The sequence below is a fragment of the Lichenostomus cassidix genome, chromosome 14, assembly GCF_008360975.1.
Source record: "Lichenostomus cassidix isolate B80296 chromosome 14, HeHo_3.0, whole genome shotgun sequence".
In the NCBI taxonomy this organism is placed as follows: Eukaryota; Metazoa; Chordata; class Aves; order Passeriformes; family Meliphagidae; genus Lichenostomus; species Lichenostomus cassidix.
In genome coordinates, this window is record NC_139495.1 from 1,383,473 (window position 1) to 1,409,778 (window position 26,306).

Genomic DNA, 26,306 nt, shown 5'->3' on the forward strand with positions numbered 1-26,306 from the left:
TTGGGCCGAGGCTCCGGGGGTGAACTGTGCTCTCCTGTTCATCCAAGGAATCACTTAAATCCTCCAAATCTGACTCAGATTGAGCCCCGAGGTGCGGTTTGTGTGTCACAGTTGGAGCAGCACTGTTTTCACCCCGTGTCGTGCAGGATCTGAGATCGTGCTTTGTGTGACAGCAGGGCGAGATTTTGGATCCCGGAGCGTCCAAAGGGAGCTGTGACCACCCGAGCTCAGCCCCGGCCAGGCTCCGAGTGACTCCCCATGCTTCCCAGGCTGGGGAAAATCATTTTTCCTGGGGAAAATCATTTTTCCTGGGGAAATCATCTGGCTGGCGCCGCGGTCCTGCTCCACCCGCCCGGCTCTCCCCGGAGACCTGAGCCGCGCTGGTGCTTCCCGGGAGAGCTCAGCCCACGAGGAAGCTTCAAGGACTGCAAAACCATAAAGCAGCCTGTAAAATTAGCGGCTAATTAGCAGCGACTGCAGGGTAGATCACACGGCGGGGTCAGCCGTGCTCCCCTGCCCCAGATCTGCGTGCTCTCCTAGCCCAGAGCCACCGCCTCGAAATTGCGAAATTAGGGGGAAAACAAGGGATTTGTTGCGACAAATGATAAGGGGAAATGGAAACACCTCCCAGCATCTGCCTCCGGGCGCTGCTGTCCCCAGGAGGGAAGGGACAGTGGCAGAGTGGCTGTGGCTCCTGGCAGGACGAGATCAGGACGAGATCCCATCCCGGGATGTAGCCAGGGATGGATGTGGGCTGGAGCAGGGTCTGGGTGTCCCCTGCCACCAAATCTATTGTCCCCTGCTGCGGCACGGAGGGAAGGGCTGGCACAGCCCCCAGCACAGGGACGGGGATGGAGCAACAAATAACCAACCGAGCAAAACCAACCAAACAAAAAAATCCCACGGATCAACAAATATCCCCCGGACACGGGTTATTGTTGGAGAATTTTCAGGGTTGGGATTTTCCCTTTCCTCTGCTCCGGTTGCAGGCAGCCCCGAGCTGGGCAGCCTCGGAGGAGCCGAGGACTGCAAAGCATTTGCTGCAGAATCTGAAGAATTTGGAGCGAAACCCCCAAAGAAATTAAGGACAGATGGGTTAGAGGGGGGGAAAAAAAGAAACCCAAATTCCTTCTGCTGCTCGGTGCCTGCCTCCGGGGCAGTGCCTCATCCCTGCTGCGGCTGTGCTGAGGGGATGGAGGGAGGGATGGAGGGATGGATGGATAGATGGATGGATGGATGATGGAGGGATGGATGGATAGATGGATGGATGGATGGATGGATGATGGAGGGATGGATGGAGGGATGGAGGGATGGACATCTTTCATGCCAGGCAACCACGGAGGGGACATCAGGACCTCTGCCCAGGGCTGATGCTCCTGCAGCACCCAAGGCCATTCCCGCTGTGCCCACGGCTGATCCTGCTGGCCTGGAGGACTCAGAGCTCCTCTGGACATCCCTGTGTTTCCATCCCCGCTCCTCAAGAGGAACAAAGGGAGGGATATGGGAGGAAAATAAACCTCCCCTCCTGCATCCACCAGCTCCCGGTGAGGCTCCGGGGTTGTGCAGAGCCCAGGGCCTGCCCGGGGTGTGCTCCCCATCCCCACCGCCGTGTTTATGTGCCCTAATCACCGGGATTAGGAGCTTTCTGCTCGGGCTGGCGCTGGCAGAGTCACCCAACACCTGCGTGCTGACTTCAGCACCTCGGATATTTCTGATGCAATTCCTTTTATTCCCCTCCTAAAGCAAACGCGACGTGTTAATGGGTAGAAATGAAGCATAATCGTTCCTTTGTGTGAAATCGCAGCAGTTTGGTTGCAAAACTGGAGCTGGAAACAGGTTGGGGTGGGGAACACCTGGTTTGGGATCGCCGGGAGAGCAAACAGCCTGTGGAGCTGCTGGTGGGAGGAAAACCAGCGGGGAGGGATGGGGAATGGGGATGGGGATTGGGGATTGGGGAATATGGAATGGGGAATGGGGAATGGGGAATGGGGAATGGGGAATGAATGGGGAATGGCGAATGAATGGGGAATGCAGAACGGAGAATGGGGATTGGGAAATGGGGACTGGGGATTGGGGATTCGGGAATGGGGGAATGGGGAATGAATGGGGAATGGGGATTGGGGAATGGGGAATGGGGATTGGGGAATGGGAAATGGGGATTGGGGATTGGGAAATGGGAAATGGGGATTGGGAAATGGGAAATGGGGATTGGGGAATGGGGAATGGAGCGTCTCCTCCTCTCTGAAGGTGCTGTGGAGAGCGGCTGGGGCACAGGGCTCACTCTCAGGGTGTGTTTGATAATCTCCCACGTGCCAGGCTGAGGTAAACCACCTCCAGAGGAAGGCACGGCTGGCACTGCGGGGCCGGGAGGGGACGAGGCCGAGTGCTCGCGGATGCAGCGCTCCAGATGCAAACAATAAGGCGGGCGGATCTTGATTTCATCTGTCGAGTAATTGGGCTGGAAGTCTGTGATGGTAATGACTCCACATCAAGCGCTCAGATGTGACCCATCCCGGGCCGGGGGGGTTGGGGGCTGCAGCCCGTGGTGGCCATGATGAATATCCCCCAGATGTTCTCCCCCAGATGTTGTCCCCCGGGGGAGGCCAGAGCCACACGTGTGTTGTTAATAACGCCGAGGAGCTGAGGTTAAAAATGACCACATGAGCCGCGGGATGGTGGGGCCTGCTGGGGGGGACTGTCCCCATGTCCTGGCTCTGGGCTTGGGGCTGGGTGGGGTGGGGGGTCCCAGCCTGAAGAGCCCCCTGACACCCCTTCAGGCAGCTCTGGGTGTTGTGGGGAGGCAGAGGATGCTCCGAGGAGCTCTGACAGCCATGAGGGTCAAAGATGGGGGTGACACAAGTGACAGGAATGCCCCAGGAGGCACATCAGGGCAGATCCCAAAGGCTTGTCCCAGTTCCAGGGATGTCAGACACTGGGCTCTTCATTTAAGCCCCTGACTGCCTTTGGGTTGTTGTCTCCAAAGCTCTGCAGCACTGGGATGCAAACCTTGTCTGTGGCTACCTGAGATCCTGAGGAAGAGCCTGGAAAACCTCCTGGTCCCTGTGCCAGGCTGCTCCAGGTCCTGGTGCAGGAGGGGATTGTGGCACAGACAGGACTCTGCCAGGGTGTGATCCTAAAACCTATTCCCAGCATTTAGGATTTCGGGGCTCTCCTGCTCCAATCCGAGCTCAGAAGCTCTGTCTGGAGGTGGCTGAGATCTCCGTGGTCCTGTGCTCCCTCCAGCCAGGGCTGTTGGCTCTCCTCCTTCCCAAGGGCTCCAGTGGTTTACCTGTGAGGATTCCATGGAATCTGCTGGGTCAGGCAGGAGGTGAAGGAGCACATCCCAGGTGGATGAGCCATGTGGGGATGGGGCTTTGTGCTCCAGCGGGGAGCCACAGGAGACTCCTGGAGCAGCAGCTCCCAGATATTGGGGTGATTTGAGGTGTGGGATGCTGGTGGAAGCCCTGTGATGCTGCTCTGGGGTTCCTGGGGCAGCTCTGCCGGGCTGAGGAACCTCAGGTTTCTGGCAGCTTTGCTCTCATCTCCGGCTGCTGTTCCTGAAAGCTCCTGTCCTCAGCCCCACTCCCGACAGTCCCTGGCTCTTCTCCACAGCCCCAGCGAGTGCTGCCCTGCATTTTTGGGGAGGGGATGGGTCCTGGGGGTCACCCAGCCCTTGTGGGTCCCGGTGCTATGGGATCCAGACTCCAGCTGCCCCGGGAAGGGGTTCCTCATCACCAGGCGGTTTTGGTTCCTCAGTGGGGTTTTCCCGGGGCTGTGAGGGATGCCCGCAGGCAGATCCCGGTGCTGGGAGGTGTGTGGGCAATCCAGGCACCTGCGGATTACTGGGACACGAGGAATGGCAGCCCCGGGGCTGGGGAGCAGAGGGAGCCCCACGCCCTCTACCGCTCTGGAGCTTTTCCAGCCTTTCCCTGCGGATTTTTCCAGCATGTGCATCCCAGATGATGAGAGATGAGCGGGATCGGCCCTGCCGGCCGGGTGGGGCTCTGCAGCTGGATCCGAGCCCTGCCCCTCGCTGCCAGGTGAGACCCGAGGTGTGGTTGGAAAGGGGGTGTTTTTCACTGGAAAATGGGGTCGTGGCTCCATGCAGCCCCCCAGCCTTGGTTTGGCAGCTGCAGCTCGTGGTGCTCGTGGGGAGATGGGTGTCACAGGATCCTGGGATGGTTTGGGCGGGAAGGGACATTAAAACCCATCCAGTGCCACCCCTGCCATGAGAGGGACACCTTCCACTGTCCCAGGCTGCTCCAAGCCCTGTCCAACCTGGCCTTGGACACTGCCAGGGATGAGAGCTCCAGGCTGGCTCTGGGAATGGGACCATCCCTGTCTGGTGGGGCTGAAAATACAGGATTCTGACCTAAAGTGGGATCCTGATTCTGCTGCTGCTTCTGAAGCTCAGTCCAGCTGAACACATTGAACTCTGCAGTCTGCCTTGCCCACAGAGGAGGTTTGGCTGGAGGTGCAGCTGGCCAGGGTTTGACCAATGTTGGGTTTTGTGTCCCTCTTTGACACCACATCTTTTCCTGTTTCCAAACCCCCTCAAACACCTGAAAGAAGCACACTGGGAACCTCCTCACTAGCTCCAGGGAGCTTTCCAAATCCCCTTTTCCCCCTCCATCCATCTGAGACGTTTCCCTTCCAACCTCACTTTGCGTTTCATTATTGCTCGGCTCAGCTCCAGATGTTCCAATCCTCCATCCCACACCTTTCTCTGCCTTTGGCCACTGGATATTTGGCTGAACCAGAGCCAAATGAAAGCTACCCCCCACCTGTGCCTGGAATTAGCAGCGGCCATTCCAGAGCCCCACGGACTCCTAAACGTGGCCATCTGCACCTGGCAACGGGATTTTTTAAAGGCAAACAAGGAAAACACCCCCTGCTCTTAAATGGGTTTGGATTTTTTTCATTGTAAAAAAAAAAAAAGGAGGAAACTTGTAAATGATTTGCTTGGAAAAAGCCATTTCCCACAGAGATTGGGCACGGCCACGGGGAGCTCGTGGCTGTGACTCAGGGGAAGGAGGATGAGTCCCAGCTGCTCGCTGCAGGGTTGGGAACAGCTCTGTGTGCTTCCCGCCTGCTTTGGGCAGAGTTTGGGAATGGATTCTCCAGCTCTGCCCTCCGAGGTGACGAGCTGGGCTTGTCTTTGTTGCACAGCCCCCAGCCCAGCAGCAGGGAAAAATGTCCCAGTGGCATGAGCCTTCAGTTTTAGGGTAAAAAAGTGGGATTAAACCACTCAGTGACCCTGTTGGTAGCCTGTTGTAGATGTGTTTTGAATGAGAAATTAGAGAATCAGAGAGTCCTGGAATGGTTTGGGTGGGAAGGGACCTTAAAGCTCATCCAGTGCCACCTCTGCCATGACAGGGACACCTTCCACTGTCCCAGGGTGGCCTTGGATGTCACCTGCTGTTTCCAGGAGAGATTCCCTGAAGTTCCCCTCCTCCCCACAGCTGCTCTGGTGCCTCATTTCCCCCATCCCGAGTGACATTATTGATTTAGAGCTCCGAGCTAGCCCGGGGTGTTGAAACACCAGCAGGAGGAATTCCTGCACTGCCATCCCTATCGATGGGCTGCTCCAGCCATCGCTGGGATCTCTCCAAGCTCATTAGGGAGATGTCTGTTTGCCGTGTAATTAACTCTAAATGAGATCAGCGATGAAGGAATCATTAGGGTTCAGGAGTTCCTGAGCTCACAGAGAGCAGGTGAGGAGCTGTCAGGACACCCCTGGCTGGTCAGTGAGGCTCGTGGGGCAGAGGGATGAGCAGAGGGGCAGGAATAGCTGTGGGGATGTGAGAGGTGTGGGAGAGGATGATGAGGGTGAGACTTTGTTCACTCCTTGCCAGGAAGGACAGAGGTGGCTTCAGTGAATCCTCAAGGACTGAAGCCACCTCCTCCCTGGGCTTTTGGGGTTGCAACACCCACCAGGGCATTAGGAGCCACACTGGAATTCCCAATCCAGCTGTGGTCTGCAGCTGGATGAGCTCCAGGGCGTCACCTTTGCTGTGTCCATCACTCACTGCAGACACAGATCCCACAGTGTGGCATCCCCTGGCTCCTTCCAAAGGGGACTTTCTGCTCTGGAAATGTCCTTGCTGCTCCACACATCCAGCCAGGAGAAAAAACCCCTCTGCTTCCACAGACCCTCGTGGCCAGTCAGTGGGTTACAGCAAATAGAACAAAAAAAAGGCACTTTTGTTCTTCCTCCTCCCATCCCGGTGACTTTTCGCTGCCAGGATGATGTGAAATCTGTGTCACTGCAGTGTCCCCACCCAGGAGGGCATTGCTAATAACTGCCCCCAGTGTGTGTGAGGTGGGAAATGAGGAGGGGACAGGGCTGGGACAGTGTCAGAGTCCCAGGGATGGCGTTTGCTCAGCGAAGAGCTCCGAGCTCTGCGGCTCTGCCTGCCCCAATAAAAATTGCACATTTCATGTATGTTATTTTTTAAATTGAAGCTTTAAAAAAAAACCCCAAACCAATGGGTTTTGGCTGCTTTATCCCCTTATTGGGATGATTTAAATGAAAAGCAGGAATGGAGGGGGAGGCTCCTTGTGTGACTGCAGCTGGATGGGAGTGCTGGGGGTGCCTGGAGGTCCCATGGTCCTGGAGGTCACTGTCCCAAAGTGCCACCAGGAGGATAACTCTGCACCCACATCCTCCTTGGGCTGATGAAGTCCCTCCTGGGATGCTGCTCCCTTCCCGAGCCAGCAGAGTGGGTTTGTCCTGTCCACACAGGCTCTGCATGGCTCAGCCCCAAATCCCAGCGGAGACAGCGCTGGAGAGGGGAGCCGAGGTGACCAAAGGTCCTGCTGGTGACAAGGACAGCAGCCTGTTGGAGCTGGGAGGTGTTTTTGTAGCTCAAACCCTCTCCTCCTCGGGGAACGAGGCTGTCTGCAGCTCCCCGGAATCGCTGTAGCTACGGGCAATTTTTCTGAGCTCGAGTTTTGCAAAACCATATTAAGAAAAATCTCGCCCTGGCGCTGCTGGCTCTCCTCCAGGCTGGAAATTGCATTCCCCCTGCTTGAAATTCCTCCCGGAGTTTCAGATGGAGAATGTACAACTTCACTTTCCATCTTGAGCTGCTGTCACACATTTTAATAACAGGGGCTGAGCTCCACCCCAGCCGTGGCCGAGCGCCAGGGTTTTGGAGAGAACCCGTCGGAGCAGTTGTGGCGAGGCTGGCGATGGCTGTGGTGCTGCTGGAGGCTCCCCCAGCCCTGCTCAGCCTCTAGGAGCGAGGATGGGCTTTGTGGGTTGGTTTTTAATCCTTGCTGATGAGTTTTTTTGGTGTCTGCATTGCCCCAGGTGCTGGGGAGCTGGGTGTGGAGGGGATCAGCTCCCTGTGCTGCGCTCACCATCCGGATTAGGAGATGTGATCCATTCCCCCTCCTCGGCTGTGCCCTGATTCTGTGATTTCTGCTGAGCCCCGGTGGTCCCACCTGCATTTCTCCCTCTACACCCTGCCTTTCCCACTGCAGGATCAGGAGAAATCCCCCTGCAAAGTGACACTGGTGATGTTTTTTCCACCCAAACCCCAATGGATAAACCTCAAATCTTGCCCTGGGGAAAGGCCTGGATGGGACAACAGAGGGGTGGCACTGCCAAAGCTCCCAGTGTCTGGGTGACACCATGGAGAGCTCGTGGTGGTGACCACAGTGAACAGTGGCCTGGTGGGGCTTTAGGGACAGCCAGGGCTGCTTTTCCAGCCAGTGTCCCTTGGGGACAAGGTTTGCCTCCCTGCCTCGCCTCTCCCCGAGCTGCCTTTTATGGGCTGCTCTTTGAACCCGAGCAGTTGTGCTGTATTTGTCCAACACTCGCTGCGATCAGGGAAACAGCCTCCCTAATTGGATTGGGCCGGCCCGGGGTAATTGGCTGTTTGGGAACAGCCGTTTCCAATCAAGCTGTGCTCGCCTTTAATAAGTTTGCTCGCCTTTATCAGCCTGGCAAACCGCGCCGTGGAGGTGACCTGCTGAATGATCCCCCGGGTTGCTAAAGCATTTTTCATCCCCGCTGATCCCCTGAGCCTTTTTCTTGCTTTCTTTGTGATGGCAAACTCGGGGAAATCCCAGAAATCCCAGAGCAACCATGCTGTGGCTCCTGCCGGCTTGTGGGGTGGGCAGAGTGGGGTCTGGAGGAGGGTCAGGGTGTTGGGGGGAGCAGGGGGGTGGCAGGGGTGCCACCCTGCTGGTTTTGGGGTGGGGTAAGGGGAGCATGGAGCTCACCTGGAGCTGTGCTGGTATTGCTGGGTTTGGCCCCTGTGGGGCTTGTCACTTGTCCTGGGTCAGGCAGGACCTTGCCCTGCTTTGGGATTTCAGGATTTCAGCCCACGATGGGACGAGCTGATCCCCCTGCTCTGACCAGGATTTTCCATGGATTTCCCTCCATGTGGCCACAGAGTCCTGGCTGGAGCCACCAGCTGGGCCATGGGGCTTCCCAAGGACCTCCTCACTCCTGCCAGGACCTGAGGGGGAAAACCCCTCGTTGTTCTTCATTGAGGACAATCAGGGATGGTGAGACCCTGGCACAGCCACCCTGGGTGACCACAGAGGTGTGAGAGTGGCCACTGCCAGCCAAGGCCACCGTGCACAGGGTGAACATTGCAGAACTCCTTTATTTCAACCCAAATATCCCGAATTTGCTAAAATTGTGCATGGGAGCTGCTTGTCCTCAGCTGCCTGAGCTCCTGTCTGCTGGGGTGTGGGCTGAACCCGGAGACCCTCCTGCAGGGCCCCCCAGGCTCTCCCAGACGTGGGGCTGGAGTGACCTTGGGCACATCCCAAGCCCTCGGCGCCTGGCCCCAGCCGCCAGCTCAAGTTTTAAGCCCTTTTCCCAAATTTCGGAGGTGAGAAAGGAAGCCTCTGACTGAGCTGGCGGTGCCAAGAGGCCCTGTGGCACCAGCCTTGTCACCCCCCAGCCGAGGCTGAGTCCCCCCTTCCCAGAGTCTCCCCGGCTGGGTTTGGACAGGATTTTGTCAGAAGGGATCCATCCTCGCCAAACGTTTCCATTTGGGCAAATCGGCATTTTCCAACAACAACATTCACCCCCCAACCCAAACAGGGAGCTGGAGCCTCTCCTGGCCGGGGTGGAGCAGCTCCTGTTTCAAATCCTTCACATAAATCCTACAGGAGCTGGCAAGGGCGGCGGTTTGGGATGTGTTTGGGTTTATCGAGCTGATCCCGGTAGCGGATCGGTGCTCTCGGTGCCACCGCTCCGTCCCGCCTCTCCCCGGGGTGCTTCGCCCGGGAGCTGGAGGGATCTCGGCTGCTTCCTGCCGCTGGAGAGCTGCGCGGCGGGACGGGCGGACACCGAGCGGCCGCTGAGAGCCAGCCACGAGAGGGCACAAAGCCCTGTCACCGTGTCACCCGGCAGCCCTGTCACTGTCACTGTGTCACCCTGCAGCCCTGCGGCTGTGTCACCCTGCGGTCCTGTCACTGTCACTGTCACTGTGTCACCCTGCAGCTCTGCTACCATATCACCGTGTCACCCTGCAGCCCTGTCACTGTCACTGTGTCACCCTGCAGCCCTGTCACTGTCACTGTGTCACCCTGCAGCCCTGCGGCTGTGTCACCCTGCAGCCATATCACTCTGTCACCCTGTGGTCCTGTCACTGTCACTGTGTCACCCTGCAGCTCTGCAACCATATCACCACATCACCCTGCAGTCCTGTCACCGTGTCACCCTGCAGCCCTGTCACTGTCACCGTGTCACCCTGCAGCTCTGCGGCCACATCACCCTGCAGCTGTATCGCCATGTCACCCTGCAGCCGTGTCACCCTGCCATCCTGTCACTGTGTCACGCCACAGGCCTGTCCCCGTGTCACCCTGAAGCTGTATCACCCTGTCAGCCTGCAGCGCTGTCCCCATGTCACCCTGGGGGTTTGTCACCCTGGGGGTTTGTCACCCCGCAGCACTGTCCTCACATCACCCTGCAGGTTTGTCACCCCACAGCCTTGTCCCCGTGTCACCCCACAGGTTTGTCACCCTGCAGCCTCGTCCCCGTGTCACCCTGCAGGTTTGTCACCCTGAAGCTGTATCACCCTGTCACCCCATAACCTTGTCCCCATGTCACCCTGTGGGTTTGTCACCCCACATTCCTGTCCCTGTGTCACCCCAGAGGTTTGTCACCCTGAAGCTGTATCACCCTGTCACCCCACAGCACTGTCCCCGTGTCACCCTGCAGATTTGTCACCCCGCAGCGCTGCCATCATTCATGTCCCCACTGGTGCCACTGTGGCCCCACAGGACCTTCACTAACCCCAATCCAGCTCTGCTCCACCTCCCCACCACCCTCCAGCTCTTGAAGGCTCTAATTCTAAAAAGAGTTAATTTCTTTAATAGGTTAATTAAGACACCAGCCTGGTGCCTGCCTGGGGTCCTGCAGAGCCAGAGCCTTCCTGGCGAGAGGCTTTCCAAAATCACCCGTTGGATTTTCCAAAAATCGCTCGTTGGAATGAGGAGAGGAGGAGGGAATACACAAAAGAAGAAAAACGGATGGAAAGATGTGGTGAAGTATGGAGAAAATGGGGGAAATAATGGCGAAATGTGTGAAAACATGGGGAAATGTGGGAAGCGTGGTAAAAATTGGGAAAAAAAGGGAAAAGGTGGGGAAATGTGGAAAAACATGGGAAAATGTGGGGAAAGGTGGGAAAATGGGGTAAATTTGGGAATAAGTGAAAACATGCAATAGCATGGGGAAATGTGGGGTAACATGGAAAAACAAGCGGAAATGTGGGGGGAAAAGGGAAAATATGGGGGAAACATGGGAAAACGGGGAAATGGGGGGGGGGGAGAAAAGGAAAAGGTGGGGAAAACATGGGAAAACATGGAAAAACATAGGGAAATGTGGGCAAACGAGTCCCCCTGCGTGGCAGAGCCCGGAGCGCCGCCCTGGGCGGTGCCACCCGCGCGTGGGGAGCCCCTGTCCCCGCGGGGATCCCGACGGTGCTCCCGAGTGCGCCGCGCCCTCTCCCCGCTCCCAACCCCTCCCTCCCCATCCCTCCCTCCCTTCCCTTCCCCTCCCTTCCCCTCCTCGGGGCGTCGCCGCCCCACGCGCGTGTCCTCGCCCTCCCCCGCCCCGCGGGTGGGCGTGGGGGCGGCGCGGGCGGGCCGGGGCCGGGGGGAGCTCGGGGGGCCCTGGGCCGGGCCGGGTGCGCGGAGGGGCGCGGAGGGGGGCGCGGCGGCGGTGCGGGATGCGCGGCCCCCGATGGGATGTAGCGGGCGGCTGCTGGGACCCGCCGGGGGCCGCCGCGCCTCGCTGCTCCTCACCATGATCCTCTTCTTCACCTACTTCTTCTCCTGCCTGCCCGGGCCCTGCGAGCCGCTGCCGCCCGCGCTGCTGCTGCCGCCGCCCGTGTCGCTGCCCGCGGGGCCGGCGGGGGGCTCGGGGGGCTCGGGGAGCTCGGGGGGAGGCAGCCGCCGCTTCCCGCAGGCCATCATCGTGGGCGTGAAGAAGGGCGGGACGCGGGCGCTGCTCGAGTTCCTGCGGGCGCACCCCGGGGTGCGGGCGGTGGGCGCCGAACCCCACTTCTTCGACAGGTGCTACGAGAAGGGGCTGCGCTGGTACAGGTAAGGGGGGCTGCGGCCGAAGGGGGTGGTCCCCGGGGTGGGTAATTAGCGGCGGAGCTGCGTTAATTGCCGCCCGTGCCGGGATGCGGCGGCTCTGCAACAGGCGGCTCCGGGCGCGCCGGGTCCCGGCAGAGAACGGGGGTCCGGGGCAGGGGAGCGGGGCAGGGTGAGGGTCCCGGGCGGGACGAGAGCGGGGCGGCAGCTCCGAGCCTCGCCTGGCCTGGGGAAGGGGCTGGGGGCTGCCTTTTCGGGGCTGCTGCTGAAATCGGCCGTGCTGCGAGGGTGAAAAGCTGTCCCCCCCTGTCCCCGCGTCGCCCCTGTCCCCGCGCCCCCCATCCCGCATCCCACCCGGCCGAGGACGAAGCCGGCGGCGAAAATGCGCTCGTTTCACTAGCCAGGCTTTGCGATTTTAACCTTTAGCGCTTTATCCTCAGCCGTCCCCACGTTTCCCGGCCGGGTTCCTTTAGGAGCTGTTTTATTCGCGTGGTTTATAAAAATAAAGGCAGCGAGGACCTCGGGCTCGATCCTGGCTGTGCTCGGAGCAGGGAGCGGGCGAGGGGCGAACCGGCGCGTTCCTCGGTGGGTTTGTGGCTAAGGGCAGAGCCGGAGCGATCCGAGGAAGTTTGGTTTTGGAGGGTTTCGGTGGAACGGAGCTCTTCGGGAGATAAAGCATTCGGAAGAGCAGCTACTGTGCATGTGGAGTGTATTAAACTCCCGTCTCCTGGCCAGCTCCGGAGCGGCTGGGCCAAGCGGAGTGGGGAGCGATAAGTCCCTCGAAGCCGAGGAGGGAATCTGCCCCGTTAGCTGGAAGGGAATCCAAACGTGTCGATGGATAAAAGCGCCCTGGTGTTCCCGGGGAAACATCTGAAAATAATAAAAGGAGTAGCTCTCCCTGTCCTTCCTGCCTCTCTCCATCCCGCTCTCCCCTAGCCCCGCGGGAATACCGGATTTCTTCCTCTGAACGTTTTTGGGGGGAAGGTTGCAGCTTCCCAATCCTCGCCAAAGTAACAACCTGTGAAAAATCAGCGTGCTTAATGGAAAGAGTAATTTTAGCGGTAATTTTACCCGCAGAGTTTCAGCTCTCCGAGCCCACATCTGGGCTGTAAAGTTATGACTTAACACACCTTCAAACCCCAGCAAGTAGCGGCGCTTATTTTTATGGCTGCATTAATATCCCCGTGATTTATGAGCTCATTCCTCAGCTCCGCTCGGGTCGGCGCTGCTCGAGGAGCAATAATGATGATCACTAATCTTTTTGGGGGTGAGGACCGCGCGATGGCTCTCACTTGGCAGGATGGGAGTTTAATGACTGCGAGCACATAATTAAAGCGGGGAAGATCGAACGCTTTCATATCGCTCGGCGGAGCCCAGCCAGGCGCTCGCAGGACGGACCGCAGAGAGGAGGGGAAATAAATCTTCCTTGGGATGGCTCTGGTGCGAGTTTTTAGCGCTGCGAGTGCTCGCGGGGAGCCTGGCCTGGCACCAGCTTCGCGATGAGCCCGCATATGGTTGTGGTAAATTCGGAGCAATGGAGCGGGGAAGGTTTTGGGAGCAGCATCCTCTGGAGAGAGGCAAAAAATCAGGAGATGTTTTGCTTTAACTCTGCGTAGAGTAAGTGTGGTTTTAATCACACGCACGCAGAACTATTTCCCTTCGCTTCCTCTCCTCTCTGCCTCTTGTTTTGTCTTCTCGCAAGACCTTGCTATACCGAGGGATTTCATCCCCGGCAAAGCCAGACAGAGCTAAGTGTTTAAAGCTGGGATGTGCTGGAGTGGAGGGAAAGAGAAGTTGGACAGAAATTCTTAGCTTTTTCCAATGGATATCTCCAAAGCGGTGTAAACATTTTTAAAATATTTGAACTCGCTGGGAAACCAAAATTACACCAGCAGGCTTCTCACGCCAAGATATTTGGCCCGAAGGCACCTGTAGGTCGTTGCTTGTCTCGAGTAAATGTGGAAAAAAAAATTCCCCCTTGGAAATATCACTCCAGGATTATTTTGTTCTTTCTTAGTAGCTCAGCGCCGTAGTGATTTCCCTGCTCTGGCAGGAGCATCTCCTCATGAGTGATGAGTAGTTTGTTTTAAGTTACTGACTGAAATAATTTATTCTTACGGAATTGTTTTATTTAATTTAAATTTGAAATGGCCCAAAGGCCCCCGCCATTCTTTTTTTTTTTTTTTTGGAGTAGTAGTGAAAAGAAAATGTTCTGCAAAAGCATCTCCTACAGAATTCCTTGAGTTACTGCAGCTTTAGCTAATTCTAAGAAGATTAAACACCTTTTCTAGGCTGCAGCATAAATGACTTAATGGCTAATCCAAGCATGATGGGATGTTTTCTCCTCAAGCAAAACGCGATTTTGATTTTTTTGGCACCAAGTGCTGCTTGAAGGGAACCTAAATCGAAAGATGAGGGGATGCTGGTGTGTCTGCCGCCAGTTTGGGGTGTGTGGGGGTCTGGTGTGGGGATCCCCTTTGGGAGCCTGGGAAATCTCTCTGCCCTGTGGGATTGTAGGTGAGGCCAAATGTTAAAAACAGAATTAAATCCGAGATGTTTGGGGTGATATTTAGAAATCCATCGCGAAACTCGGAGGAGCTGTGAGAGAAAACCCCATTTGTGGGCTGAGTTGCAGCTTAAGGGTTAATGTGTGAGAGGAGCAGGTTTGGGCTCAAAAGTGACATTTAAGGTTCATTCAGGTCTTGTATGGTGGGGATGGGGCTGGGGGCTCCCCTGGGCTCTCCAGTGTCACTGCTCTGCTCCTCTGGGGACGTTTTGGGGCCACAGCAGGATCTTTGCGAGGGATTGTTCCCTCTTTGGCTGCCGGAGCTGGTTTGGTTCCCACGCCGAGGTTCCTGCTGTGCTGTCTGCCCCGGAGTTTGGCACAGCCTGGGTGACTGTGGGGAACAGGGCAGGAGAAACGGGGGACAGCAGCTTTGGGGAGCATGGCAGTGCTGGAGAGGAGCCTGGTTTGCATGAAAGGCACTTGGAGGGAATTCGGCTTTGAGGGAATTCATGGGGAGAGCTCTGAGCCCCATGCAGCTCATCCAAAGAGGTGTCCCCATCTCCATCTGCCAGAACTTTGTGGCAACATCAGCTCAGAGTGATTCTTTTCCTCTGCCTCGTGTTTCCTTGGTGGGATTTGGGATCCCAGGCCCTCTTTGCCGTCGTCTTCCTGATTTTTCCAAGAGCCAAAGGAGGACTCAGACAGGAAGGATGCTGGGCCGAGGCTCCCACCACCCTGTGTGCCTGATGGGATTGTCCTCTGGAAGCTGCACTCACTGGGTTTTGTAGGAATCGTAAAGAATTCCCTATTTTCTCACAGTTTGGCCCAAAAGTACTAATAAAGTACTGTGGGATGCCTAGTGAGTGGTCAGTCTGGAGGGACAGGAGGAGCTGGAATCCCCACCGAGCATCCTCCAGCCCTGCAGAGCCATCCCAGAGCTCCGAGTCTCTCGGAGGCCAAATTTAGCTTTTCCAGTGTCGTTCTCCCTTCCCATCCAGTGCAGGTTGCCATGACCTGGGAGGAACTTTCCGTGGGGTTCCTCATCCCTCCGTGCTCCTCCTGGGCTGTCCCAGCTCGGGAGCATCTCCGTGTGCCCAGGGAAGGTGCAGGGGGAGCAGAGAGCCTCTCCCAAGGATGTGGGGTTTCCCCCCTCCCTTTCCCCGACCCCATTCACAGGAGCTAATAACCCTCCTGAAAGGCATCCAGGATTTCTTGAGCCAGACTTTGTCATCTCGGCACCTCGCAACCCCGACGCCTTTGAGCGACAGGGGAAGGACGCGGCCGCGGCGCTGCTCTTTTGACTTTCGCCGGGAGCGTTATTGGCAGTTGAAAAGTGGAGCTAAGTAGGTGCCTTGAGGGGGTTTTTGTGTGGGTTGTGATTGTACAGACAGATCAAGACGCTCCGCGGGGCGAGCTGCTGAATAAAACCCGCTCCTCTGGAGCCACCGGGCTGCGGGTTTTTGGCACGGCGCTCGTGTCCCCTGGCCGGGCGAGCTTCTCCCAGGCGCGTCCAGGAAGCGCAGAGGTGGGAAGAGACAAAGGAATGTCGCCGGAGTGGGATGGCGATGCACGGAGAGCTGCTCCGGGACGTTATCTTTATTCATTGCCGCCGCTAATCTCTTCTCCTGATGGAGTCGCTTTCAGCGCTCAGAGCGGCCCTTGTTCTCCCGGTGCATTCGCAGACACTCAGCCCCGCAGCTCCTCGCCTTTATTGCTTCGCAATCTCTCCTCTTTTTTCCAGTTCCATTCACCAGTGAGACCTCTCTGTCTCAGCTTCCCGGATCCTCACCCCCGTGTTGGGGAAATGAAACCTCGAGTACAAAGAGAACCTGCGGGAAACCTGAGAAAAAGCTGATTTTTAACTAGGAATGAGATAGGTGAATGCTTTTACTGAAGGCGTAGTGTTTTGGGTTGGCTTTTGTGCAATGTTTTAGTCGCAGCCCTACACTCAGGACCGGGTTTAGGCGCTGGGTGCCCCCGTGGCAGCCGGATGATGATTTGCCCCTGTTTTCTGCTCCCGGAGACACATCCAGCACAATCCATAATACTTGCAAAGTTTGGGTTTCTGCAAACTGCTTTCACGTGGGATTAAAAATAGCTTTTACTGCCACGATGAGGAATTAACATTTGAAACCATTTAAAGAGCTCTCAGACAGGATTGCTGCAGGCAGGGGGAGAGGCAGGGGTTGTGCCTGGGCTGCTTTGGGGGGTCAGGGATGGGGTGAGGAGCACGACTCGACTCTCCTACCCCCCATTTCCACCCTGTTATTCCCCTATTTCCACGCGGCCAGGTTTTGCTCCAAACCCCATGAAATGCTTCTTGCTGATCCAAGCAGGTTTGGGATTCTGAATCGGAGCCTGGCTCAGCCTCCGGGCAAAATGAAGTTGGTTTTTTTCCTTGTGCTGCTCCTCAGCACAGTCAGGCTCGAGTGATTGGAGCTGCGTGTTAATGTTGGCTGGGATTTTGGGGATAAAAGCTGGGACTTGCAGGGTGGAACGAGCCGTGCTCTTCCCGGCTGAGGAATGCTTTCCCTGTCTCTGTCTCTGTTAAATAAATGGGGGGATTATACCCAGGCCGGGCAGGAGTAACCTGAGTTCCTAAAGGATTTCAGGTCTGCCAGTGCTGCTGTCCAAGGCTGCTGAAATACACCAAGAAATCATGGGGTTTGTTTAAAAAGAAATAATATTATGGAAATTATTACCTTTGGAAAAGACTTCTTCATTCCTGTCCTTTCTCCTATGTTCCCCTGTTTCTCTATTGTAACCTCAGGGGCTAGAAATTGAAATATTGAAACATGGAAATAATTTTTTTTTAATTCATGTAACTCCAGAGAAGTTTTGAAAATATGTCAAATAACACACACACACACACACACAAAAAATAAAAATAATAATTAAAAAAAAAAATCACAAACAGCCAGGAAAGCTGCAGGGTTTCTTTCAGTTGGATTATTGAGATCTTGGAAAAATAATCATGGCAGCATACAGGAAAGTTTGGGAGTTTTTCCTTAAAGGCACTATGTGGGTTTTTTTCCCCTCGATTATTTTTAGGCAGTGACAGAAGGTGGAAAAGGCCGGTGGATTTAGAGGGTGCTTTCATGCAAGGAGAGACAATTACTTAAGAGAGTTCAAAGCTTATTTATAAAACAGTAATTACCTTCCCCTGGGATGGAGACGGGCAGCTCGCGGCGGCGGGGAGGGAGTTACAGCACTTAATTGGCAAAGATGCTTAAAAGCTTCTTCCTGACCTTTTCAAAAACTTTCTGCTGCAACAGGCTCGGGCAGAGATTGAAAAGCTGCCCAAGGAAAGGCCAGGTTTAATACCGAGACTTAGCTCTAAATGGCTTTTCAAAGGGCTGTGGAAATCCTCCTGCTTAGGGAGTTGGTGGTGTCAGTGTGGGAGGGATGGAGGGATGGATGGATGGATGGACAGACAGATGGATGCAGGATAGATGGATGGAGGGAGGGAGGCATGGATGGATGGATGATGGAGGGAGAGATGGAGGGATTCATGGATGGATGGATGGATGGAGGGATGGATGCTCCATGTCTGCAGGACAGAGCTCCAGGAGTGGGGTGATACCCGAGCCTGGCAGCTCCCTCTCTGTGGCTAGCACAGGTCTTTCCCATGAGAACTTTCTCCTGTGTTTTATAAACAAAGATAAAGTTTGGATGTTATTAAAAACAGTGTCTCGAGATTTGGACAGTTCAGGCCTGGCCAGTCAGGCCTAGGGGGAGGTTTCTGACTGACCAATCTGGGTGACCTCTGAAAAATCTATATAGGTTGGAATCAAAATAATAAAGCTCTCTTTTCTATGCCACGCTGAGAATCCAGGTCCTTTTCTCTGCTAGCGGCTCAACTGTGACACCTCCCGACATCCCTCCTCTTGGGATGGCCAAAATATTAAAGTGAGGAGCAGAGGGATGTTCTGAGAGGCTTCTGTGGGACCTGGTTGGAAGCCTGGTGTGTGGGGTGGAGGCAGCCAGGTTGGTCCATCCTGGGCACTGTCAGGGCAGTGGTTTAAAATTAGTCTTTCCTCGCGAGAGGAAGCACAGGCTGTGGGAATTCATGGAATCATGGAATGGTTTGTGCTGGAAGGGACCTCAAAGATTCATTCCACTGTCCCAGGTTGCTCCAAGCCCTGTCCAGCCTGGCCTTGGTCACTTCCACGGATCCAGGGGCAGCACAGCTGCTCTGCACACCCTGTGCCAGAGGCTCCCCAAATTCACTCCATATGAAGCACAGTCCAAACCCCAAATCACACCATGACAAACCCAAGGTGGTTGCAGCTCTGAGCTTTCCCCGTGGCAGGGTTGAGGTCTCAGCTCAGGTGTTCTGCTGAGGTTTTACACACTCACCTTTCGTGGTGATGCTCCTGAGTGGAAAATTCGCAGCAGCTCCTTGGATTTTGCCTCCTTCTCCCTCTGCTCGGAGATCACAGGAATCTTCACAATTATTCATGCATCCCTTAAGTGAGTCGCTCCGGAGCTGAAGACTCGTTTGAAATGCAAATGGGGATGTGGCAGGCAGGGCACTGGGGCTGTGACCAGGGCGTGGGGACAGCTCTGCCCCCTGAGTGTGATCCTGGAGGTCATCCAGAGCTTAGGGTCAGTGTCCAGCTCCGTGTGATTCCAGGGCTTGTGGAAATCATGGAAGAGGCAGGGTTTGTGTGGCTGAGACGGTCCAGAGCCATGGACCAAACAGAGCATCCCTGTTCCACCAGGTGACATGGACTGCCCTGACCTGGAACGTGTGGAGTGCTGACCCAGAAAACATCCTGTAATTCAGCAAACAGTCACTATTTGGGCTGTTAAAGCAGCAGCAGCACGGAATGTTTGAGGCAGCCTGGGAGAACAGCAGCACTTTGGGAATCCTGGGAGTGATTTGCTCCACCGAGGAAACCCCACAGCAGGCAGGCAGGGACATGAGGGGAATAAAACACCTCTCTCTCCATCCAGCAGCTCACAGCGAGGGGTGGCAGGAGCATCCCAACCCGCTCTGCATCCTAACACACAAAATTGATCAGGAGCAGGAGAGAATTACATTAATATAGTCACTTGTCACAGAGGTCTTATTAGGAATCTCCACTCACTAGTGCGGAGAGAATAAGGATGTGACCTTGTTGACGTCCTTGGGCAGGGAAAGGCTGACTGACCGCTTTGCTATTGATTTATCACTTAGCCCCTGAACTGAACTGTGCGTGGCCGTGGCCCTGGGCACACCTGGCACACCTGGGCACACCTGGGCACACCTGCCCTGGGCACACCCGGAGGGCTCTCTGTAGCTGGAATGAAGAACTGGCATTTCCTCCCCTGCCCCTACCGCACCCTTCAGGCTGATTCAGCGGGGAATTCGCAGCCGTGCTGTGCGGATAAAAATAAATAAATAACTAACAGGACGCGGCGGTGATTGATGGGAAGGGCCAAGGAAAGTGACAGATCCTGTCCCCCGAGGCCACATCCCGGCGCTGCTCGGCGGGGACTGCCGGAGCCTCCTGCCTTGTGCAACTTCCCAGCTGCTCCAGAGCTGCTGCATCCCAAACCCTGTGGCTGGGGGGAGATGCTGCTTCCCCCCTCTGCTCCCCACAGCATAACCGGCCCGCTGGGGGGCAGGAGGGACCCCTGTGGGGCAGGAGGGCTTGGCTCAGGTGCTGGGGTCAGCCTGGGGCTCCTCATGGCCAGAAGGGGCTGGAATGTGTCCGGAGATGGGGAAGGGACTGGAGAATTCCTGAGGGAGCTGGGGAAGGGCTCAGCCTGGAGAAAAGGAGGTTCTGGGTGGACCTTGTGGCTCTGCACAGGCAGGGTGAGAGGGGACAGCCTCAAGCTGTGCCAGGGGAGGTTCAGGTTGAATATTGAGGAAAATCTCTTCCTGGAAAGGGCTGTCCAGCCCTGGCACAGCTGTCAGGGCAGTGGTGAAGTCCCCATCCCTTGAGGGATTTAAAAGCTGTGTGGATGTGGCACTTGGGGACATGGGCAGTGCTGGCTTTGGGAGAACGGTTGGACTCGATGATCTTAGAGGGCTTTTCCAATCACAATGATTACACAATTCCTTCTCTGGATGAAATCAAGCCCCATCAGGGCAGGATCCCAAAACACCTCTGCCATCTCCACAGCCCTACATCAGATGATTTTATTTTATTTTATTTTATTTTAATTTTTTTTCCCCTCGTTTGCGGCTCCCGCAGCTCTGGTCGTGCCCCGAATGCTCCTGTCCCCACCTGCCAGCTGCCTCCTCCCGCTGTCCCCACCGCTGTCCCGCCGAGCCCCCCGGTAATTCCAAGTGACAATCCCCCCTCTCCACGGACACCCTGCCGGGGAGGAAATGTCGATAAAGTGGAAGCCAAAGAAATCCTCCAATTACCGGCAGCGCGGAGGGACTCGATAAGTGCCATTGATCAGGCGCTTGTCAGCGCCATCGCTCATCGCTGCGCTGTCAATACGCGCACCGGGGAGGGGGGGACGCTGCTGTCCCCGCTGTCCCCGGCGTGCCGGAGCCTCTCCAGGGCTGCCGCTGCCTTTTCCCAGCCCCTCGGAGCTCTCCCAGCTCCATCCCTGCGAGCGCCAGCGCGGCGGGACGCTCAGCCGGAGGCTCGGGGGGGTTTTATTCTTCCCCCAGAGCCACCGGCCGCTTCCTCCGGCGGCGTTCCTGCTTCCCAAATCATCTTCCCAAAGCCACACAAGCCTGAGAAAAAATGCCGAGGGGCCGCTGCCAAGTACTTGGGGCTGAGAATTTGGGTTTTGTTGAGGGAAGGCATGGTTTGTCCGCATGAAAAGCCGGGTTTTGGGGGGGAGGGCCGGGCGGAACGTCCCCCCGCCGTGTCGGAGCCCCAAGCGTGACAACCTGCATCCGCTCCGCTGCCACCCGCCGCCGGAGCCTCTCCTGCACAAAGGAGCCGGCGGGCAGGGCTGGGCTGCTGCCAGCGGGGCGAGGGAGAAAGGGGAGAAAGGAATCCCCCAAAGCCCCATTCGGCTCCGTGTGCTGCCGCCGGGGTGGGGTTTGAGGGGCTGGGGGTGGTGGGGGGAGCATCCCAGCGCCCTGATCCGTGGAAGGGATTCTGTGAGTGGGATTTAAGCTGCTGTGGGTTTTCCCGGGATCCCGGCTGCCTCTGGCTGCCTCCTGCTGTGGCTGAACTCACGCTTTGGGGTTTATTTGGAGCAGGGAGGTTTGCAGGAAGGATGGGCTGTGTCGGTGGGAGTTCAGAGCTCATTTTGGATCAGCGGGATGGATGGGAGTACGGTGGGGTTTGGTTCTGCCGCAGCTCCATGCTGGTGTCACCCCTCCGGATGGCTCCAGGTCACTTGTGTCCCCCAGGGCTGTGCTTGTGTCCCTCAGGGTGTTTGCATCCCTCAGGTCACTTGTGTCCCCCAGGGCTGTGCTTGTGTCCCTCAGGGCGTTTGCACCCCTCATTGTGTCCCAGTCGCTGACGAAGGTGTCCCCAGCCCCTCCAGACCCCATCGGTGGTTTAGGGAACCCCCAGGGACAATCACCCCAACCCTCCCCAGCCCCTGAGGTGTGACAGCAGTGGGGACACTGCCTGTGCTGAGCTCGGAGCTCACAGAATCCCAAAATATCCCAAGCTAGGATGGATCCAACCCATCCTAGGTGACGAGTGCAGCCCGGAGGGGAGCAGAGGTGACCTCAGAGCCCCCAGGCCAGGGAGAGGATGAGGCTGTGAGCCCACTGTGGCCCCAGCAGGTCACCCTCATTAGCCTGAGTGTGCCATGCTGGTTAATTACCCCCAGAGCCATCAGAAGGGACTGTGGGGTTGGCATCACTCAGCCACCTCCCCCCGTTTGATCCCCGTCTCGTTACAAGGCAGCTAATGAGGGACAGCCTTGTTGGGTTCTGATCTTGGTGTGAATATTAAAAATTCATATTTTCCCTGCTTTGAGGAGTGTCAGGAAGCGTGTGAGGATGTCCTGCATGCACGGGGCTGAGCAGGGATCACACCCAGGCCTCTGTCATCTCACAGGCTCATAAAACTTGAATTACTGAGCAGGAACTGCGAAGGGGAGATTCCTTCCAGCATTAATCACCCTGCTGGTGCAAGACCTTTTCTAAACGTTCTTTTTTTCCTAGGCAAAATAAATTTCTGCTCTAAAGAAAGGCTTAAAGGTTTGGTGACCACCTCACTCCAGCTGTGCCCAGCTGTGTGAGCCTCCTGTCAGCATCACAGCCCAACAAGCTGCTGGAAGTGTCAACACACACCTTGTTCCTGGGGGTTTCTGGTTTCAGGACACCGAGGGCTGATGATTTCCACCCTCAGCTGTGTGTGTGTGTGATGTGCCCAGCTCTGACCCAAAACCAGCCCCCAGAGCCCCACTTCTGCGGGGTGAGCTTGGAGCTGAGTTGCTGGGTGAAGAGGAGGGGTGAGCAGTGCCCTTTGGAAAGAAATCTGGCTGTGAAAGCCCCTCAGGCTCAGCTGGGGAGCTCTTGGGGTCAAATCCTGCTCTTGGCATGCAGCTGAAGGTAAATTAAAGCATGGTTTGTGTGGAGGACGGGGTGGGAACTCCTCTGATTTTGTTAGGAATCCCCAGAGATTTGATGATTTTTGAGTCAGGCAGTCTTGGCAGAGGGAGAGTTTCAGTCCTTGCCTGAAGCCAGCATATCCTGAAGACAAGAAAACTGTCCCAGGACCCAGGAGAACCACAGCCCACCTGACTGTGCTTGAACACAATCCCAGTTTGAACTGGAATTGCTCTGGAGGTGGTTCAGGTTCTTCTCACCTGCAGCAAAACCTCAGCGGCAGAGGTTCTGAAACCATTTGGAGATGGAACCACCTCCTGAACCACATCCCAAACCACATCCCAAACCATCTCCCAAACCATATCCTAAACCATCTCCCAAACCACATCCCAAACATCTCCCAGACCACCTCCAAGCCATAAAAGTCCCCAAGCCATGCCAGCAGCAGCTGAAGGATGGTGGCTCCCCGTGGTTTGAAGATCCCAGCGGATCAGAGGGATGCAGCTGGCAGCAGCAGGAGGTGGAAGGTGTTGGGGCAGGTCTGGGTGTCCCCCCAGGGCCAGGCAGGTCTGTCCTGTGCCAGCAGGGTCACCTCACCCCACGGTGACCACAATGAGGCACCACATGTGCTGTCAGCTCCCCCAGCCGCCGCGCAGGAACAACTTTAAAGAACAAGGAAAACTGTTGCCACTTCAAAACTGGGCTGGGAATTGATGCCAGGCCTCCAACAGGCTGATGCTCCTTTCTTCTCCCGTTAATTAATTCCTTTGCCTCCAGTGAGTTTCCATCTTCTATTTGCGCTGCAATCAAAGGCTTGAGGCTCGCATTAGGAACAGACCCATCCAACCTTGTTCCAATCTTCCCCTATCAGTCCCTCGCCTTCCCCTCGCTCTGCCATGCTGCAGCTGAAGCCCAGATGCCAAGAGATGGCTTTTCTGCAGGAGAGAAGGGGTTGTGCTCCCAGCAGGTCTCCTTGGCTGCAGGGAGGAGGGAGAATCCGGACGAGCTTTGCTCAGAGACACCAACGGGCAATTCCTGGGTCACCTGAGAAGTGCCTGGTGATTTATGGTGTCGTTAAAAGGTGACGGTAAAAGCAGAGGAGATTTGTAGCATCTGCGTGGAAACCCTGTCCCTGACCCTCACACCCCAGATGCCAACAGATTAAATATCCGAGGAGGCCTTGAAGCCTGGGGATGGCTTTGAGGGAGAGCCCTGCACATCTGGTAATGCTTGGCCTGATACTTAAGCCCCTGGACTGTGTGTAATGAAATGTAATTCTCTCCTTGCCCTGCTGTGGATCAGGAGAGGCTTTTCCTGCAGGAAGGGCGCTGGTGGAAGAGGAAGGTGCAGCCAAAGTGGGTGGGAAGGTGAAGGTGTGCTTTGCTGGGGGATGTGGGGAGCAGGAGGGAAAGAAAATGATCTCCAGTGGGGGAAGAGCAAGGCTGGGATCTTCCTGCTGGGTGGAAGCTCAGCCTGATCCCAAAGAGCAGCTCTGGAAGAGCTTCAGGGCTCATGGGTCTGTGCCCATGTCCAGCTCTGGCTGCCCTTGGGCACACTCTTGGATCTCTCCCCTTGCCCTTGGAGGTCTGGAGAGCCCAGGGTGATGCTGCTGGCTCAGGGGATGGAAGGCTGCATTGCTGGAGCAGTGCAACATTCCCGTTTCTCCCTGCCTAGCCCGGTATTTGCAATTCTTTGGATGTTCTGCTCTTTAGAGGGAATGAATCCTCGCTGGAGCTGGAAGGGTGGGAGAGTGGGCTGATGGGAGAAGTGGTGTGAGATCCCACAGCTCGGCTGGGATGGCCTGGATGTGTTATCCATGGGTTTGCCATGGGTTATCCCATGGGTTATCCCATGTTATCCCATGTTATCTCATGTGTTGTTATCCTTTGTTGTACCATGTGTTATCCATGGGTTATCCCATGTGCTATCCCATGTTATCTCATGTGTTTTCCATGGGTTATCCCGTGTTCTCCCATAGGTTATCGTGTGTAATCCCATGTTATCCCATGGGTTATCCATGGGTTATCCCATGTTATCCCATGTATTATCCATGGGTTATCCCGTGTTATCCCATGTGTCAGTGCCCAGCACAGCCTGTGTGGCGTCAGGCTGAACAGCACAGAATTTGAGGAAAAACCTCTTTTGGAGACTCTGGTCCTCCACAGCTTCCCCTCCTGGCAGGATCCACCAGGATCCTCCTGGCTTCAGCTCAGCGATGCCTCTTTGCAGCCGCGGCGCTCCAACTCGGAATTACATCTCACTCTGCCTTGTTTTGGGCAAACAGGGATTTGGAGGGAGAAACCTGCTGGGGGAAGCAGCTCTGAGGGCCAGGCTGACTTGCTGGAAGCTGAACCCACAGCCTCTGCTCAGAGCCGAGCTGGGAATGAGCAGGGAATGGAGGATGCACATGTTTTCAGGGAAGAGGGGAGAGCTGGCAGGGCTGGGGATAAAAGCAACATATGTCTGATTGAGTAAGTGGAGAAATGCAGGCCAGATGGCTGCAGAGACTCCGAGCTGGGGAATAATTTCCAAAAGTCTTTGCTCTCCGGAGCAAGATTAGGGCACTTGCAATCTCTTCCTCTCGGCTCAATTTGCCTGCTGGGCTGGCTTTGGGCAGAGCTCTTAATGCTGTTTGCGACCTGCAGGGATTTGGGGAGTTGTTAGCCAGGGGGGAAATGCTGAGCAGAGGGTGGTTTGGAAGGATGGAGGGTTTGGGATGGAAGGATGGAGGGTTTGGGATGGAAGGATGGAGGATTTGGGATGGAAGGATGGAGGGTTTGGGATGGAAGGATGGAGGGTTTGGGATGGAAGGATGGAGGATTTGGGATGTTCTCACCCCATGTTGTTACAGGGTCTGAGCAGGAGGAACTCAGGTGGGTCCTGGGGGAGGCTGGCCATGGATTTATGGGATTTATAGGATCCCAGACTGGTTTGGTTGGAATGGATCTCAAAGCCCACCCAGTGCCATCCCCAGGGACACCTTCCACCATCCCAGGTTGCTCCAAGCTCTGTCCAGCCTGGCCTTGGACATTCCAGGGATCCACAGCTTCTCTGGGAATTCCATCCCAGCCTCTCCCCACCTCCCAAGGACCAATTCCTTCCCAAATCCCATCTCTCCCTGCCTTCAGCCAGTTTAAAGCCATTCCCATGTCCTGTCCCTCCATCCCTTGTCCCAAATTCCAGCTCTCCTGGAGCTCCTTTAGGCACAGGAAGGAGCTCAGAGCTCTCCCTAGAGCCTTCCTTTCTCCAGGCTGAAAAAGGACATTTGTGGTTTATGGGAAATTAAAAATCATCATTTTTAGGTGATCTTTACGTAAAAAAAAAACCCAACCAAAAGTACCTGGTGTCCTCTGAGGGGGAAAGGCATGGTAGGAGCAGAAATTGCAGCTCCATCAAGCTGGAAATCCTAAATAATCAAAAAAAATCCGGGCTGCAGCTTTGGAAGTTGCTCCCTTTTCTCGTACAACGAGAGGGAGAAAAAATAAACTTGTGTGTAAAGCCTGTCGCAAGGAAATGAATTGCAAATAAGAAAAACAAATTCGAGTTAATTCCTCTTTTTCCAAGCACAGCTCCATTCAGTGTTTTGGGAGTCAAGGGATTTAGGGATCTGGAGATAGCGTCAGTGTTTTTGGGTAACAAGTACAAACTGTAGCAGCTTTTAAGGCTTCAGAAGCTGTTTCTGATTAGGATCTTTTCTTTTGACAACTTTTTTTTTCTTTTCAGGAAAAAAAAAAGGGGGGGTGGGGGGAGGAAAGGGCTTTTTGT

General features: G+C 55.8%; 1 protein-coding gene across 1 annotated transcript in view; it reads left to right on the top strand.

Moving 5' to 3' along the window:
- The first annotated feature begins 11,185 nt into the window (after window positions 1-11,185).
- Window positions 11,186-26,306, top strand: part of HS3ST6 (heparan sulfate-glucosamine 3-sulfotransferase 6) — a 29,809-nt gene continuing 14,688 nt past the window's right edge. The window contains exon 1 of the mRNA XM_085074344.1: window positions 11,186-11,574. Coding sequence (XP_084930470.1) covers window positions 11,213-11,574 — 362 coding nt within the window. The 5' untranslated portion in view covers window positions 11,186-11,212. The remainder of the gene's footprint in view (window positions 11,575-26,306) is intronic.